General features: G+C 45.9%; 3 gene segments (V, D, J or C); all 3 read left to right on the forward strand.

Annotated features, from left to right (window-relative positions):
- The first annotated feature begins 1106 nt into the window (after positions 1-1106).
- Positions 1107-1700, forward strand: LOC129398291 (T cell receptor beta variable 5-6-like). The segment is given in 2 exon segments: positions 1107-1233; positions 1357-1700. Coding segments are annotated over 2 exon segments (420 nt in total).
- Positions 1701-8473: 6773 nt separating this feature from the next.
- Positions 8474-9015, forward strand: LOC129398292 (T cell receptor beta variable 6-8-like). The segment is given in 2 exon segments: positions 8474-8564; positions 8654-9015. Coding segments are annotated over 2 exon segments (453 nt in total).
- A 3746-nt stretch (positions 9016-12761) lies between these two features.
- On the forward strand, positions 12762-13416 carry LOC129398293 (T cell receptor beta variable 7-7-like). The segment is given in 2 exon segments: positions 12762-12810; positions 12944-13416. Coding segments are annotated over 2 exon segments (522 nt in total).
- Positions 13417-17304: the final 3888 nt, after the last annotated feature.

The following is a 17304-nucleotide window of genomic DNA, read 5'->3' on the forward strand; positions in this document are numbered from 1 at the left end:
CCAGATCTATAAGCCAAATGAAACTATTGTCTTTATAAATTGCCCATTCCATGGTATTTCTCTATAGCAGTAGAAAAGAAATTGAAAGAAAATATGGTACCTGAGAGTGAGGCTGTTGCTATAATACCTGAAAATGTAGAAGCAGCTTTGGTTAATGGGAAGTGGCTAATGGATAGAGGCTGAAAGAATTGGGAGGAGCAGACTAGCAAAAGTCTAGATTCCTGAAAACAGAGCATAAAGGGCAATTCTGGTGAAGGCTCAGGGGGAAATGAGGAACAAGCTATTGAAAATCGAAGTAAATGCCATCCTTGTTGTAAGTAGCAAAAACCTTGGCAAAATTGTGTCCTGTTCTAGAACTTTATGGAATATAAAAATTATGAGCCATTTGCTAGTGTATCTGCTGAAAGAAATATCTAAGAGGCAAAGCATTCAGGCTACTGTGTGACTACTTTCGGGCACCAGGAAATTTAACCCAGCAAGAAGGGAGCCATGGGAATAGATTTTGCAAACCAGCACAGATGGTGACCCTACCTCCCTCTGCTGTCCTGTCTCCCATAAGCCAAACTCTGTGCTGTGAGCTGTTAAAGTCCAAGAATTATTTCTGGGGAATCTGTAATCTTAATAATTTACAGACAACACAGGTCTGCTTTGGATCTGATCAGACAGACTAAATCTTGGGGACTGTACCAGTGGCCACTGAGAAAAGGGGCTCGGAATGTTGTCTTGGATAGAAAAATATAATAAGAAACATTGGTGTGAATCTAGCATCAGAAAGATGACGTGAGTACAGCAAGGAAGAGCTGGAAACTGAGGTTTACTCACAGGCTCCTCACCCTCCGCTGATGGGCAGGTATGTGAGCTCCAGCATGGAGCACCACAGCACTAGGTGGGAGAAGGGTGATAGGGTGATGGGGCAGCCTGTGAGCTGGGGCAGTGTAGGCAGAGGAGGAACTGTATCACCACAGAAACTTCTGCCTTCACCCATCCCTCCAGCTCGGCAGGACAGGTAAAGTCCAGGGTCTGTGGAGCACTAGACCTAAGGAAGGCTGCATGGGGAGGACTCAGGACAGTGACATTACAGGATACCCCTCCTATCAGGAAAATCAAGGCCCAGAACTCACTCAGCTCTTCCCCAGGAGGACCAAGCCCTGAATCAGATGCAGTGCTGCCTGCCCCACTGTGCCATGGGCCCCGGGCTCCTCTGCTGGGCACTGCTTTGTCTCCTGGGAGCAGGTGAGTCCTGGGCACAGGACAGCTGCTCCATTCTCAGCTTTCCCACCCCTGTGTCCTCCACTTTACCTTGGGGAGGACCTCCAGGCTGTCCCTGTGCTCATCCTCCATCTGCTTTTCCCACAGGCTCAGTGGACGCTGGAGTCACCCAAAGTCCCATACACCTGATCAAAACGAGAGGACAGCAAGTGACTCTGAGATGCTCTCCTCAGTCTGGGCACGACACTGTGTCCTGGTACCAACAGGTCCTGGGTCAGGGGCCCCAGTGTATCTTTGAGTATTATGAGGAGGAAGAGAGACAGAGAGGCAACTTCCCTGATCGATTCTCAGGTCACCAGTTCCCTAACTATAGCTCTGAGCTGAATGTGAACGCCTTGTTGCTGGGGGACTCGGCCCTCTATCTCTGTGCCAGCAGCTTGGCACAGCCCAGCAGAGTCACTGACGTTCTGTATATAAACTTCTTGCCTTAGCTTTGCCTTGAGAGCTGTAGGCCCCACCCACGTTTCACTCCTTCAAGGGAAGCTTTTAGTTGTTTGGAAGGCACGTCTTGTGTCCTACTGAGGGCAGAGCTCTCCCAACCAATAGAGCCCAGGTTTCCTGTGTCCTGAGTGTGCCCACTTCTGTGCTGCATCTTCTTGCAGCTTGTCACCTCAGTACAAGAGTGACTGCTGAGCCCCAGATGTGTGCTTGGTTATTTGCATTTGTTACATAGTTTAATGCCTTTCAACAATCTTGCACATCAAACATTCTCATTCTTCCTTTATAGATAGAAGGCTCAGGGACATTGAGTCATTTTCCCCAATGTCTCTTGGCTTGTAAGGATCAGAAGTAGGAAACAAACTAGTCCATCCATTTTCCACCTACCCCTCTGCTCCATCATCATCTTCTGCATCCTGGTCAGTAAATCAGAGCCCTCACACTGCCGTCTAGTGACCAGCAGGGCCGCAGTAGAGGCTCAGATGTCTTCAGGGGTCATTACTATGGCCTCTTCATTAGCAACTTTGAGGAATGTTAGATTTCACACATTTTAACAATCATTTATATGCATTCCCTTTGTCTTTCCCCAGTCTGCAGCTTATATTTTCATTTTTATGGAGTTTTTGGTGCACAAGAGCTTAATTTAATGAAACAAAAACTAAAAACAATTTTGTTTGTGTGTAGACAAAAACCACTTTTTCATATAAATGTCTAAGCATATTTTTCTCAACTTCTTCTACTAAAATTTAAGTTTGGATTTTCACCACTAAGAATAAATGTACCTGAAATACATCTCATGTAAGAAATAAGATACAGACCTAGGAATGGGAGGGAAGGACATATGTTCAGTGAAGAAACAATAGCTTGTCAAAAAGAGCCTTAAAGTGGACTCCTGGAGCTGACGGTGGAGAGGTAGGTGGAGGGCAAATGATCATGAACCTTGTCAGTCTATTGTCTTGTAGAAGAAAGACAGCCAGGAGCAGAGACCATATGGGCGAAGGTTTATGACTTGACTGTAGGTTGAAGGTTGCAGCAGGTAGAGGGAGGAGTTGCAGGCAGAGGGCAGAGTCACCGGCTGGCAGGGGCAGTGCCATCATCAGTTGACTCTACTGACATCTAGGATTTAAGTCCCCAACACACAAACTGAAAAACCTCCCCACAATTTCCCCATTTTTCTCTGACCCTACCATGACCACCAGACTCCTCAGTGGTGTGGCCTTTTGCCTACTGGGGGCAGGTGAGATCTTTAAAGCCTTTTCCTTGGCTTACCACATCCCAGCCTAAGCCTTTACCTCAGGTCTCCATTATTGGGGTCCCTCCTTGGGCACTCAACTTCCTTCTGTCATAAACTTCACAGAAGCTGGGACAATCAGATCCTAAGATACCAGAGAACAAAGGCAGTACATGAAGTGGCACGGAGATGCCTGAGACTGTCATCCATGACTACATGTGTAGGTGTTAATAGGAGCAGAACCTGGTGTACAGCTGATCTGTCCCAGCCCGCAAAACAGAGAAATCCCTGAGGGTCTGTGACTTTCTCTCAAAGCCAAATATGTGGCCTTGGTGTCAGCCTCTCCCAGACTTCTGTGCCCTCTTGCACCAGCAGTCACCCCACAGCCACCTTCCTCTGCACACAATGCTCAGTGGAAGATATAGGTGGCCTCGTCTTCACGAGACCATGTTCTAGGCAGTGGAAGACGTTTTCCCATAGGAGTCTCCCCAACACTGCCCAGGCTGGGGCCCTCAGATTTCTGAGCAGCCCTGCGCATGGAAAACTCTGCCCTGTGATGAGCTTCTCTCCTAGGCCAGTCTCAGCTGGACGAGGGAATGCACATCACAGTGATGTGAGCAGTTGCAGCCTCTCTTCAAGGCCCCTCCTCCAGCTCTGGCCTCAGAAGTCCTCTTCCTGACTTGCTCTCAGAAAGGAAAGTTCATTTGAAATTGTGTATTTGCAGACAGCATTGACAACATAGGTATGTTCTTTTCCCTGTCGGCCTTCACAACTCCATTTTCCCCAGACCATGCTCATGTCAGTCCTCAGCCTCCTCCACATGATGTCTGCTCCCAGCTGTCCTCTCCCTCTGCACCTTCACCTCCACGTCAACCACAGATGCCTCAGTTCAGGCCATTCCTCATGCATCATGCTCCTCCCACCAAAGGCCTTTCCACTCCATGCTGTATTCTCTGTGTCAACACAAGTCTCTTCTTCTTTGTTCTTGCTCCAACTGTCAGTTTATCTACAACCATCTCTAGGGAGACACTCCTTCAACAGTTTTCCTAGGCTGCACCTCCTTATTGTAAATGCTCACAGCTTATAATATGCATTAAAATTCATAGATTTAGCACCATAGTCATTTTCCATGACTTTGTGTGACTATTTAATTGACACTACTCTTGCATTCTAGACTGTAACATGCATCATTTTAAAAATTGTGGATGTTTTGTTCCCCATTTTATTGTCAGGACCAACAGCAGTTCCAATCTTGAAACTGATCAATCTTGAAAAATGAAGAACAGATATTGAAAGGCCGTTTGAGTACCCACTTAGATGTCTGGATGCATTAAATGGGAACCTCTATCCCTTCATCTCCTAGGATCAAATGAGTCCTGGAAACAGATGAGAAATCCCTGTCATGGATAAGTAACTGGATCCAAGCCTTTCTGCACGACTGAATTTCCTATCTGCCCATCGCCTTCCTGCCTAGTCTCCTCCTTCAATCTCCTTCCCTCACAGGTGTCCTGGATTTGGGAGTCTCACAGACACAGCGCACATAATCACTCTGAGAGAGTGATCAGAAACATAATATCAAACACTGACATTAAAAGGTCATGGAGAAGAAAACAAATGGCTTCCCCATGCTCTTATGGAGAGTTTTCCCAAGGCACAAATATCTCTTTGGGTGGCTTTGAGGTCATGGTGCCTGACACACTGAGTGATATTATGGGTGTCCATTTCCATGAATTGGTGGGCAATGTCAGAGACACAGAGTTCATGGTCACTAGCTTCCTCCAGCCCACACCTGATTTTGGTGCAGGGCGCTGAACAGAGACCTTTGCTTGTTACCCTCCTTTGCCAGTTAGGAAAGGCTGGTTGTGAGGCAGAGGCTTCATTTACAGAGCAGGGCTATGTGTTAGTCCCTGAAGAATTGTGAGAGCCATTCTGGGTGGAAATAATCAAATATACAATCACCAAGAATGGCCCACGGATAGACAGAAGCCCCAATTTTGCCAGAATGATTTGCATCTATGCTTTAAAGACAAATGCAGTTTTATCTCTTTAGGCAATAAAGACCAAAAATAGACTAGCTATTTTAAATAATTGAACCTTAAACAGACCAAAGTCAGAACATCTTCCCTAGGGACAGCATTTTCTTCCACCCACTTGCTAAAACTGTATTTGAGAAAGCTGTGTGCTGTTGATAAACGCTGGAATATCGTTACAATAGACACTGTAATAATACTGCTACTTGGATCAGAAACAAAGAGCATTTCTAAAGCTTGAACAATGTAAAACTGGAAATGAGCTCTCACTGAGTTTGGAAATGCAGGCACTAGAGGGTGCTCATTTCTCTTCCTTTTCCAATCAGGGGCTATTCAAAGGCTGTTCTAGAACAAGGGGTGAGATCCTCCACTTCCCGGTGGTGATCAGGCTTTCAGAGGTAGAAGCCTTATTAGTTCATAATCAGCCAAGCTGACCTCACCATCAAATGTATCGACCTCGATGCTCACCCTCCTCAGCAGTCAGAGACTGGCTGTGTTCACCAGGAGCTCGTGTGCTTTTACGGAGCACACTTTCTCCTCGGTTTATTAAAAACAAATGAGCCTTTATACGGGGTTCCATAAACAGAAGCTTTCTGTACTTTGCCCATTTAGACACTACAAATTCTGATGCCTGATGAAAAGTGTAAACTTAAAGCTTGCATGTCGTTACGATTTTTTAATAACCAATTTAAATAATATATATATAAAGAAAATGTCAATAATGCTCTCGAATCCAATCCCATGTTCCATTGGTAACCAATATTAACGCTCTGGTTTGCTTCTTTTCACCCCTCTTTTCTGTGTTCATGCACACCTTTCTACCCAAGTACACCTACAGAAAATGGGTTCACCTGTACACTTTAACTGCCAAATGTATACTCCTTTCTGTTTATATATCTTGGTCTTTATTGTTCCAGATTGGTTGATATAGATCTAACTTGCTCCTATTATCTGCTTCATATTGCATAATGAGGGTAGACAGGTACATTCGTGCTGTATTGTCTGTTTCCTAAATTCTGCCAGATCTTTTCTAAAGTGACCAAATGGCATCTTTACACTTCCAGGTTCTCCTCACCCCAGCACCCAGTTGATGATTCCAGCTTTTCCAACACTCATAGTCCTGGCAGTTCTGAGAGCTCCATTTGGTTTCTCCTGCATGAGGAGACAGGGAGGGATAAAAGGATAGACCTTTATCAAACTTACCAGAGACTACACAGTATCTCAGTTCATCCTCATAAAGCATTGAGGGGAATGTTAGTCTTGTTTTATAGATGAGTCTAGATAAGGCTAGAGTCCAGGAAATCAATAAATAGCCTTGCCCATGGTCTCAGAGCTAATAAATGGTGGAGGCAGATGAAGGGCAGTTGGCTTGCTTCCATGTGGAATTGATAGAGGGGTCACTGGAGTTTGAGGGAGGGGAAGTCTAGAACCATCTGGCGTTGTCTTCAGATCGGACACCAGGGTTAAGACAGTCTGTGTACCCTACAGCACCACAGGTACAAGCATCATGGTGTTGGCAGTGGGGAGATACTAGAGTGGGTAAGTGATTAGTGGCCTGGAAATGGAAGATCTGAGCTTTGAGAAAATTATTCCCATCACAACATGTAGCAGAGACACTGATGTGGATAAACTAGGCCAGGGAGCTGTGTGAGGAGCTGTTGTTAAAATGAGGGAGGGAGGAGAACCAACTAAGTGGTCACTTCCTAACATGAAATGTAGAGGAAACCAATATTAACTAGAATCCATCTGATTTTAGTCAGTTTTCCTTTGTAAGTATTTGGAAGGTGGGATAATTTATTTTCAAGGTTAAGTAAACATCTATACATCTCCTTTACCTTTTGAAGACTGGTGGAGAAGCGAAAAATGGCACGGCCAATGGAGTCAGAGTTTGTTTAATAAATATCTCAGAGTTCAAAGAGAGACTCTCATGGGCCAGAAATTGGTAAATGTTCCTGCATTCTAAAATTAGGAGGATCTTATTTTCTTTGAATCAACAGAGAAGGAAGCACAGGCAGTGGGGAGGAACAGTTGGGAACACTGCAGAGTGGCCGCAGGATGTCAAAGACAAAGGACATGTAATACCAAATTCTAAGCTGTGAAGCTGTGATGCAACCCTCCACCTTCTCCTAATGGATTTTTTAGGTCTCAGCACAGATGCACAGCTGAGGGAGTAATTTCTTTGGAAATGAAGGACAAATAGCTGTGTTAAATATTAATAACAAGTCCACATTACAAAGCACACCTGGAAATGGAAACAAGATTATTTCTAAGGCCTTTTCTACTCTAAGAGTCTCTAACTTGGTGGCAAGGTGAGAGGTGAGGTTGGAGGGGGTGTTGATCCACACGCGATGAGTACCATGAGGCTCTACCATGAAGCATGTAGTTCTCAGTGTGAATAAGAGCCCTAAGAAGAATAATGCCCTTTACTTTGTTTTGCCCTGTGCCATCCCAAACCCACTCCACCCATAATTAAGCAGCCATGGAAATGAGGGTAGCCAGAAGGAATCAAACCCTGCTGCTTGGTTCAGTAGACACAGGGACCTGGGAGGAGGGTGTTGGCTGGGTCAAGGAGAAGATGATGAGCTCAGAAAATAGACAAGGAGAAACCCCAGTGGAAAGCTTGTAAAACTCTGGATGAATCACAAGACATGTTATTAGAGCTCCTTTTTATTACTAAATTTTATTTATTACTAAATTAATGTCAGGAACCCTGCACAAAGGGATATTCCCTATGAAAGATGGCATCTCAAATAAAAACAGAGCATTCTTCCTTACGCTACAGTCTGCCCTTTCTCCCCAAGTCCCTCACGCATCAGGCCACCTTTGTGCCCACAGATCATGGGCAGCGCTGGGTGGCCATCATCATCCACACAGAGAGGGCAGTCAGCAGCATGAGCTGGTTCTGCCTGATGTGGTCTCACCCTAGGCATGGAAAGCAAGAGACCTGGGTTGAGCTGAAGGTGCTCAGCTGGGTTTATCAGGAGTCCCATCTGTCAGTGAATTGACAAGAAACAGAGCAAAACGACTCCTCCAATGTTGAGAAGCCTGCACCTAGGATCTGGAAACTTGATAACAGAGAAAACCAATATAGACAAAGGATTTTAAACAGGATTATGGTCAATTAAGCAAATTAGAAAAGGATACTTGAAGGAGTATTTGGGATACAGGAATCAAAAACACCAGGAAGACATGAGGAGTTTCCCTAAGACTCTAGACTACAGCACTGTGTAGATAACTAACATCAGAATATTAATTATATTATTGAAGAATTAAAATTTACATTGAATTACAAACTGTTTCCAAAAGGTCATGAAAATCTTGTAGACTTGTTTCAATTCAGACAAATGTGTTCTTCTCATTCTCAGCTGTTCACTGGTGCATTTATCTTGAATTTGACCATCTGGGGAATGGGCGTGGCCTCTCCTGACTGGAAGGCTCTGGGGCCCAGGCAGGGAGAATGATGTCTCAGAATGACTCCCTTGAGAGTCCAGTTCCCCTTTCATCAATGCACAGACCCAGAAGACCCCTCCGTCCTGTAGCCCCTGCCATGAGCCTCGGGCTCCTGTGCTGTGCGGCCTTTTCCCTCCTGTGGGCAGGTGGGTCCTGGGCAGGGCCCCTTGTGTGGATTTCAAGGCCCATCCCCTTTCCACTGGGGCTGCAGCATCAGTTTTGTTCTTCTCTGCAGGTCCAGTGAATGCTGGTGTCACTCAGACCCCAAAATTCCGCATCCTGAAGACAGGACAGAGCATGACACTGCAGTGTGCCCGGGATATGAACCATGGATACATGTCCTGGTATCGACAAGACCCAGGCATGGGGCTGAGACTGATTTACTACTCAGCTGCTGCTGGTACTACTGACAAAGAAGTCCCCAATGGCTACAATGTCTCTAGATTAAACACAGAGGATTTCCCGCTCAGGCTGGTGTCGGCTGCTCCCTCCCAGACATCTGTGTACTTCTGTGCCAGTAGTTACTCCACAGCGCTACAAGGTTGTCTCCTCTCTGCACATAAAGGCAGGGAGGCTCTGCCCTCCTCCCCCACCTGAGACTCAGGGATGACCTGGGCAGAGTATTCTGCAACGGGAACCTTGGAACCCAGAGTGGCCCCAAGTGGCCCAGACAGTATGAGCCTCGCTCTGTGCCAGGTGCCTCTGCAGGCATCTCAGCCAGGCCTGGACTGGTCCCAGGTCCTCATATGTCTCCTTCGTTGCTCTCTCCTACAAGCTCTACTTTTGGGGTTGGGGCCAGGGCTTCCCCAGCTCCTACTTTTCTACTCATCATCCTGAGTCCAAGGCCCCCAGGATGAAACAGGATTTGTATTTCAGATCCATCTAGACTCCTGTCTCTCCCTGGTGACCATGTTGCTTCCTCTCTAGGGTTTCCCCCAGCCCCCACCCTCCTGTGGCCCACCTTTCCCACCTCCGCAGTCATCCTCCACCCCCCACTTCCCTGCCCCTCTCTACTGCAGCCATGAGGAGAGCGCCTCTCTGTGACTCCTTCCTTCCCGTCACAGAGACTTCAAAGGCCATTTTCTTTGCCCTGGGCCAGAGCCTTCCTTTCTCTAGTGGCCAGCTCCTTCCTGTGCTTCAGATCTCAGTATGATCAGCCCCTCCTGCAGGAAGCACTCCCTCCCCTCCCAGGTAAGATCAACTTTCCTCTCATAAGCTCTCAATGAATCATATGTCCGTTAGTAACCTTTAGCACAGTTGGGCTTTCTCAGATGCTTGTCTGATTATTTTTGTGCTCCACCCAGTTTTTTTTTTTTTAAGACACAGTCTCACTCTGTCACCAGGCTGGAGTGCAGTGGCATGATCTCTGCTCACTGCAACCTCTGATACTCTGATTCAAGTGATTCTCCTGCCTCAGCCTCCCGAGTAGCTGGGATTACAGACATGTGCCACCACGCCCAGCTAATTCTTGTTTGTATTTTTAGTAGAGATGGGGTTTTACCATGTTGGCCAGGATGGTCTCGATCTCCTGGCCTCATGATCTGCCCTTCTCGGCCTCCCAAAGTGTGGGGATACAGGCGTTAGCCAGCACGCCTGGCCTCTCCACCCAATTTTTAAGCCCATGAGAGCTAAGACTGTGCCTGCTGTATTTACCAACATCGGTGCCTGGCATGTGGGGAGACCCATTTCACAGAGAATAGATGAGTGAATGACAGGCTGAGTGAGTGATGAGTGGGTGGACGAACAAATAGCAGGAACACGCTACATCTACTGTAAACTGGCAGAGATCTAGCATTAAGTACAAGAAAGCCCACCCCTTTGATTGCTGGGCTCAGGTCGGTCTTGGAAATTGATGGGGGAATCACTATCATGGTGGCCACACCTGGTTCAAGGCTTCCTCTTGTGGCTGCAGCACCTGACCTCCTCCAGGTCTCTGTGCTCTCCTTCAGGGTCTTTCCCCACAACAAATCTAGACAGATCAGAGATCCACTTCTAGAATTCCATCCTTAAAGGTTGTTCCTTGAAACCACTTCTGGTAAGAAAATCTCCATTAGGTTTGCATCAATAAAACAGAGCCACTACATGTTTGTGAGTGTAAAAGATTTATGATCAGAATTAGACTTTATGCATATGTGGGAGGAGCTGAGGAAGACAAGGTCTTGAGGAGAGAAGTCAGAAGGTGAGGGAGCCAGTCAGTAGTCAGGGCTCCTGGAGCTCTGGCAGGACAGGCTGGAGTGTCAGGAACATGAGAGGATCAGAGCATGCCAGGCCATGCAGTGGGACCTTGAGCCGGGAGCACAGGAAAAGGCCGAGGAAACCTGCTTCTGGGGAAGCTGTTCCCTCTGTGTGGGGGCCATGCCTGCGGGTATAGTGCCAAACACTGGGGGCAGCCTGGCTGCTGTTGGGCAGCATTTGGCAAGATGAACTGGACACAGAGTGCAGAAGGAACAGGACTTCCGAGGTCTGTTGGATGCCTCTGTATCTGCTGGTCACTGACTCTCACTCTCTCACCACAATGACCTGCCAATTGTTATAGTGACTGTTTTGTATCTGTCTTCTAAATGTTACAAAATGTATCCTTGACCATCTCTAACCCAGAATGATAAATGGCATTCTGGGAAAGTCAGACTCTTACATTTGCAAAGTTGACTTAACACAATCCAGCACAGTATGGATTCTCCCAGATTAAGGCATCAGATCACACAACTGACTCAACCTGCCACGGTCCGTGGACTCCTCTCCGGGGGACACCTGTGCTGCCCAAGTGAATGTGGACACAATTTGTATGTAGATGTTCCAGACACTGGCTACTAACTTTTCTTTTAATCCTGTGCCTGAAATCTCGCTCCACCCAGAGGCAGGGCTCTGCCTCCTGCTTCTGTCTCCTTCCTGAGCTTCTATCCTGATGGAGTTGGATGGACATCAGACCCCTGGTCAGAGTGCAGTGACCTGTGGAGACAGTAGGAGGGAAGCTCACATCTTGCTGCCTTCCTCCATCCAGTTCTTTTATAACCAAAGCAAGTGCTCTGGTCTCCCTTTTGACTGTGCAGTATGAGAAATGTGCTTCATGAATTTGTAGCTGATCAGCTCAATGATTTGATGGCAAACCTAAAGTGAAATCCTCAGATCTGCAGAAATTGCCCTGCATTGCTGTGAAGATGGCAAGAATACAGTGTGCTAGAGTTGCCTTCTCTCCATGTAGAGACCTGGCCCCCAAACAGGATGGAGCAGAGAGGGCCAAAGAGCCCAAAACATGTCTCAGATTGTTGAAAGGCAATTTCCCAGGACAATCCTACTGACGACATTTCATCCCTTGTATTACACACTTGGCCACCCTTCCCCCCAGATCAGCTGAGTACCCAGGATATCACACATCCCAGTATCTTCTAACGAGGAAAAATACTTCACGTACCAGCCTCCTTCCTGCACCACATTGACTAACCCTGGAAACTTAGCCTTTCCAGAAAAAAGCTCTGTCTTCTCTTGGCCCAGTCTAGCCTGGTAGGTTTAATTCATGATTTATGTGACCTTTTAATTTACTCAAAGGAGAACGTATGATTTCAGGGTAAAGAATATTCATTTTATTTTTATACGTTGGACCTAAACAGTAAACTGAGTACTTTTCTTCCATCAGCGTCTTAAATTAGACAACGGTAAAACAAATCTTTGATGCTAGAACTTCAGGTCCTAGTGTTTTTCACATGGAAGTTCCCAGTTACCCAGTCTAGGGCATGGAATAGATGGGCATTAATAAGTCACTCTATGCCTGAGATGGTTTTCTATGGGTATCTTTTCTGAATTACGGTTAACAAGGGTGGGAAATGATTCCAGAAGAAAGGCATGAGGGCAGTTCTTGAGGGAACCCATATGATGGGACAGTCTCATTGGGCACGTGTGACTGGGGGAATAGAGGAAGCTGGGGCATGATTGGGATGGCACAGGGGACCCTGACTTGCGGGAAAGACAATGAGCTCAACCCTTTGTGCCCTATGTTAGGGGCGCTGTTGTTGCATCCTACAGGACATGCCCAGCAGGCAGGGGAGCGGCTGTAGGATGAGAAGATGAACTCAGAGATGCAGTGTGAGGTCTCCAGGCACAGACAGCTCTGGAGCACAAACCAATGAGCCATGAATTGATGTTGTTAAAACAGAGGTTATAAATATTTAAAGTGTCACCCAAGTGTGTTCTAATAGAAATGCTGTGACCCTGAGGTCCTGAGGATTGAGAGAGGAAGTGATGTCACTGTGGGAACTGCCCTGTGGAGACAAGGACATCCCTCATCCTCTGCTCCAGCTCACAGTGACAATGATCTGGTAAAGCCCCCATCCTGGTCTGACACTGTCATGGGTACCAGGCTCCTCTACTGGGTGGTCCTGGGTTTCCTAGGGACAGGTGAGTCCTCAGAACACAAAGTAGTTTCATATTTTTTCTGTATGTAGGCGTGTGTGTGTATGCGTGTGTGTGTGTGTGTGTGAGATGACTACAAATGTTTTCCTTATTCTGTTGCCAGATTCTATTTCCACAGATCACACAGGTGCTGGAGTCTCCCAGTCTCCCAGGTACAAAGTCACAAAGAGGGGACAGGATGTAACTCTCAGGTGTGATCCAATTTCGAGTCATGCAACCCTTTATTGGTATCAACAGGCCCTGGGGCAGGGCCCAGAGTTTCTGACTTACTTCAATTATGAAGCTCAACCAGACAAATCAGGGCTGCCCAATGATCGGTTCTCTGCAGAGAGGCCTGAGGGATCCATCTCCACTCTGACGATTCAGCGCACAGAGCAGCGGGACTCGGCCATGTATCTCTGTGCCAGCAGCTTAGCCACAGTGTGGCACAGTCGCCTCCTTCCTGTTCACAAACCTCATCCTTCTCTCTCTTTGCAGCTCCCAGAGATCCTTAACAGAGGCCTCTCTTTGCTCCTCACTTTTCCTGGGAAAGAGGTAGATTTGGACCTCGGTTGTCCTTTGGGTGGAAAGAGACCACAGATTCATTCCTGAAACACAGTGACTGCAAATGTAGGTGGTGAAAACAGTCACGTCCCACTGCACTCTAGGAGGGCTCGGAGCCAGCTCACTGCTCCAAGCAAGGAGTGGGTGTCTTAGCCTTGGCCTTCAGGGTAGACATGCATCTTCTATAGGTCTTGGGGGCTGCTGTGCTGCCCACATACATGCGGTAGTCATGGGCAGGAAACATGCCTCTTCTTCATATGTTGGGGCATCTGGAAGGTCTGAGGCTACATCCCTGAGAAGATCTTTCTTCTGAAGCCTCTTCTATCCCTGTCACCTTGGAAGTTTTCTGCCACAAAATATCAAAACTCTCTTCCTGTTTGAAGTAAAGGTCTTTGCAAATTTGTGGTCCTTACTTGATAAATACAATCATGGTAACAATAACACTTCATTTCTTCTGCCTACTTTAAGCCACATGTATCCTTTATTTTATTTCCATTTGCCATTGCTGCTGTCCTGATAGACAGAAGCATGCATCACCACTGCTGCCATTTCACCTTGATTCACTCAGGAAATCTGATTTTCAGACTCTGAGTGTTTTGATTGTTGTCCAACTCATTTGATTTGAAATAATTCTCCCAAGGCCTTTAACTCAAAAAGTGTTTTATTTATAATATTGAATCTATTCCTTTTTATTGTATTTTTCATAATATATAGTGTTATATAGCACTTGTTATAAATAGAAGTACAATGATTATATTGCAATAGAATCTTCCATCTGTCTGTGGGTGATGCTGCAGTTTTTATCTATGAAATGGAATGCACTGGTCAGAGCTGATGTGATTATGCATTATGGGTTTCGGGGAGTCCTCAGCGACAGACCACTTCTCCAAGTCTGGGACTCAGTGTCCCAGATGCAACCCTGATAGAGGTGCCCTGAATCTTTCATAGGTAGGAGGGGCATCATAGTCCTTCCAAATTCACTGATCAGAAATTATGGTGGTAGAGACACCAAATTTCTTTCCCCAGAGAATGATGGTCACTGGCGGGGAATTGCTCTTGACCCATTTTTTCTTGTGTCATCATCAAATGACTCCTTGCTCAGCCGCCCTGTGTCTTCTGGGACTGAGTAAGGCCAGCACACAGATGGGAATTCCCTGTCTTCTGAGACCTTCTAACTGCTGCCACTTTCCTCCATGTGACTCCTGAGACACCTGGTCCTAACAGTGGACAAGCTCTGACACTGAGGCTGAACAGACCACAGTCCACTGTTGTAAATGGTGCTGCAAGAACATGTAACAAAAGTGAGCAGGGCTTCCAATTTATACTGAGAATGAACATGCAAGAGGAGCAAAGGGCAGATGGTACTAACGAACAAATAGGGAGGAATGTGGTTTCTGTTCTAATGAAATCATTCTGTTGTCTTAAGTTAAGCAGGAGAAACATTTCATTGCAATTACTTCAAGTCAAAGGCTAGCAGCTCCCCAACCAGCCAGCATTACTCTTTGCTCTGTGATCTCAGCAGCTTCAGAGGACTCAGAAATCCTTTCTCTGCACAAACATCCCTTTGTCCATTCCAAGACCCAGGATCACACACTCTGATCTTATCATGAAAATAATGAGGTATGCTATAGTTGCTGTGGCCTCATTTTAGTATGTTGAGTAGGAAGCATTGAAGAAGTTTGAAGCTTTCCTCTTTAGTCTACGGCTTGTATGACTCAAAAGAAGTAAATAGGCATACTTTTCCCAGCTCCCTGTTCAGTGAAGCCATGCTGGGAGCTTGAAATCTGCCATGGTGGGTATGTTTGTACAACAGAAATTAGGAAATGCTACCAGCCATGCCCCCACCTTCACAGACACACAGTTTAGCAGCACATTACTGGGGTATTTTCTGATGTCCCTGTTATGCCATTTCTTGTGGGGCCAATATAGCTCAGAATTTATTTCCCCACTACTCTTGTTCTTATAACCCATCACCTAAGGGGCCGTCAATTGTTCCTATTTCCATTCAACTCCCAAATTCTCTTGCTCTGTAGCTCTGTGTTTCCTTCAAGAATGCCAGTCTGGTACATGACAACTATTTTGAATGTACCTAAAGGTATCACTGAACCAGTTCATTATTTACAAATTATCTTTCCTCGCATGGAATATTCAGATGCTGGAGTCATTGGGAACAGAGATGGCCAAGCAGCAACTCTGGGTTGTGAACCACATAGAGCCCCGTTATTCTTCTATGTCACTGACAGACCCTGAAACAAGGACTATTTTGCCTTAGAAACTAAGCAGCTCCACACCAGTCAGGAATGACTCTGCTTTTACTTTAGGCTGAGAGGTCAGAAGGGTCACATCCTCAGTATTCTCCTCTCCTAGACGGAGTGTGGCCACTCTCCATCTCAGTCCCTGGAAGTTGTCCAGAGTTCCCTGAGAATCCCTGCTCTGGGGCAGAATCACCAAGGCTCATCCTCACCAGCTCCCCACAGGCTCTAGCAGGGCTTTCCTGACAGGTGCAGGGCACAGGAATGGCTCTGTCTGTCTCTCAGGTAGAGGGAGGCCAAACAGTGATGTTTGTATAAGAGGGACTGGGTTTCTGTGTCTCCATTAAAGTATTTGACAATATTTTCTTTGTTTTTTTTTTTTTTTTTGGTTTATTTTGCCATCTCGCCAATGAGGAGAGCAATCCCTTGGTAGTTATATTGTTTTTGGCACTTGGGAAGGTTTTTGTGGTTAAGTCACATTAAGAAATTGTGCCTTTTTTTCCTGTTCAGCTGTAACCCAAGGCAGTGAAAGAAATAGCAATAATTTTGAAAGCAGTCACTTATCCATCCTATGATAAAGGTGTTAAGTTCCATTGCCCACATCTAACTTTCAGTCTAGTGGAAATGAAAAGGCACAGTTAGGGGGCATGTGAGCATGCCATGAGAGAGGTCGATGCCAATTGAGAAGTCTGTGCCAATCCCCAGTACTGTGGGATTGAAGGGGAGGGAGAGATGACCTCTCCTTCAGACCATACTCAACAAGGAGGGAGAGGGAGTTCATCCATGGGAACCTGAGGAGAAGCAAATACCAGGGGCATCTAACTCCAGGTGCAGGAACAAATCCTTGGAGAGGAAAATGGTCCAGTTCAGCTGTCACAGGAGACAGGAGAAAGCAAAGTCATCTAATCCATAGTCCCCTGGCTGATTTGCTTCCTTATGATGTTATTTTGCATCAGCGTGTCCTCATCTCCTGCTGCTCCTCTGCCTCTTCCAGAATCATCTCTTTCGTGTTTGCTGCTCAGATCAGTGGATGTGCATTGTACAAGCTGATCATTTCCTATAGCAGCACCTTTGCTACTCTTAGTTATATCCATCCTTATTTTCTGCATTAGGTACTGCTCCCTCCACCATTGCTTATTGTCTTGTAACAGGTCTTGTTTTACATATTTCAATTTTACTTTTTATTAATAGACATTTGACTTCATCTTTTGCTGATCTATACTTTTGGGGTAACATTGTCATTTTTGGAGGATGTTTTTGTTTATCTTTAGTGATTCAGATTAAATAATCTCTTTATACTTCAACGTCTATGTCTTCTTACTATTTAAAACCAAATATTATTTCCTTTCATTCCTCTCATTCTGTTCCTCTTTCTTTAGATGGTAGTTTTAAGGGAGAAAAAGTTTGGCTATAACTGAAGCTATGTGATAAGAGTTATTCAGAATGAGGGTGGGATATCAAGATTGGTAACTCAAAGCAATAGTTAGGGTTAGAACTAATGTAGGACTTAGGGTTTAGGGAAGCTGCTCATAAAACCTGCGGGATGGCACTTCTGGAATATTCTGGCAGCTCACCCTGCAGACACTTCCCAGCATTCCTTGGGCCATTACAGAATTAAACAATGATGAAGCTTCACTTATTGGCCACAAGATGGCAGTGTGGTCCACTGCGATGTAAAGGGCTC

Source organism: Pan paniscus, chromosome 6 (genome assembly GCF_029289425.2).
Source record: "Pan paniscus chromosome 6, NHGRI_mPanPan1-v2.0_pri, whole genome shotgun sequence".
Classification (NCBI taxonomy): Eukaryota; Metazoa; Chordata; class Mammalia; order Primates; family Hominidae; genus Pan; species Pan paniscus.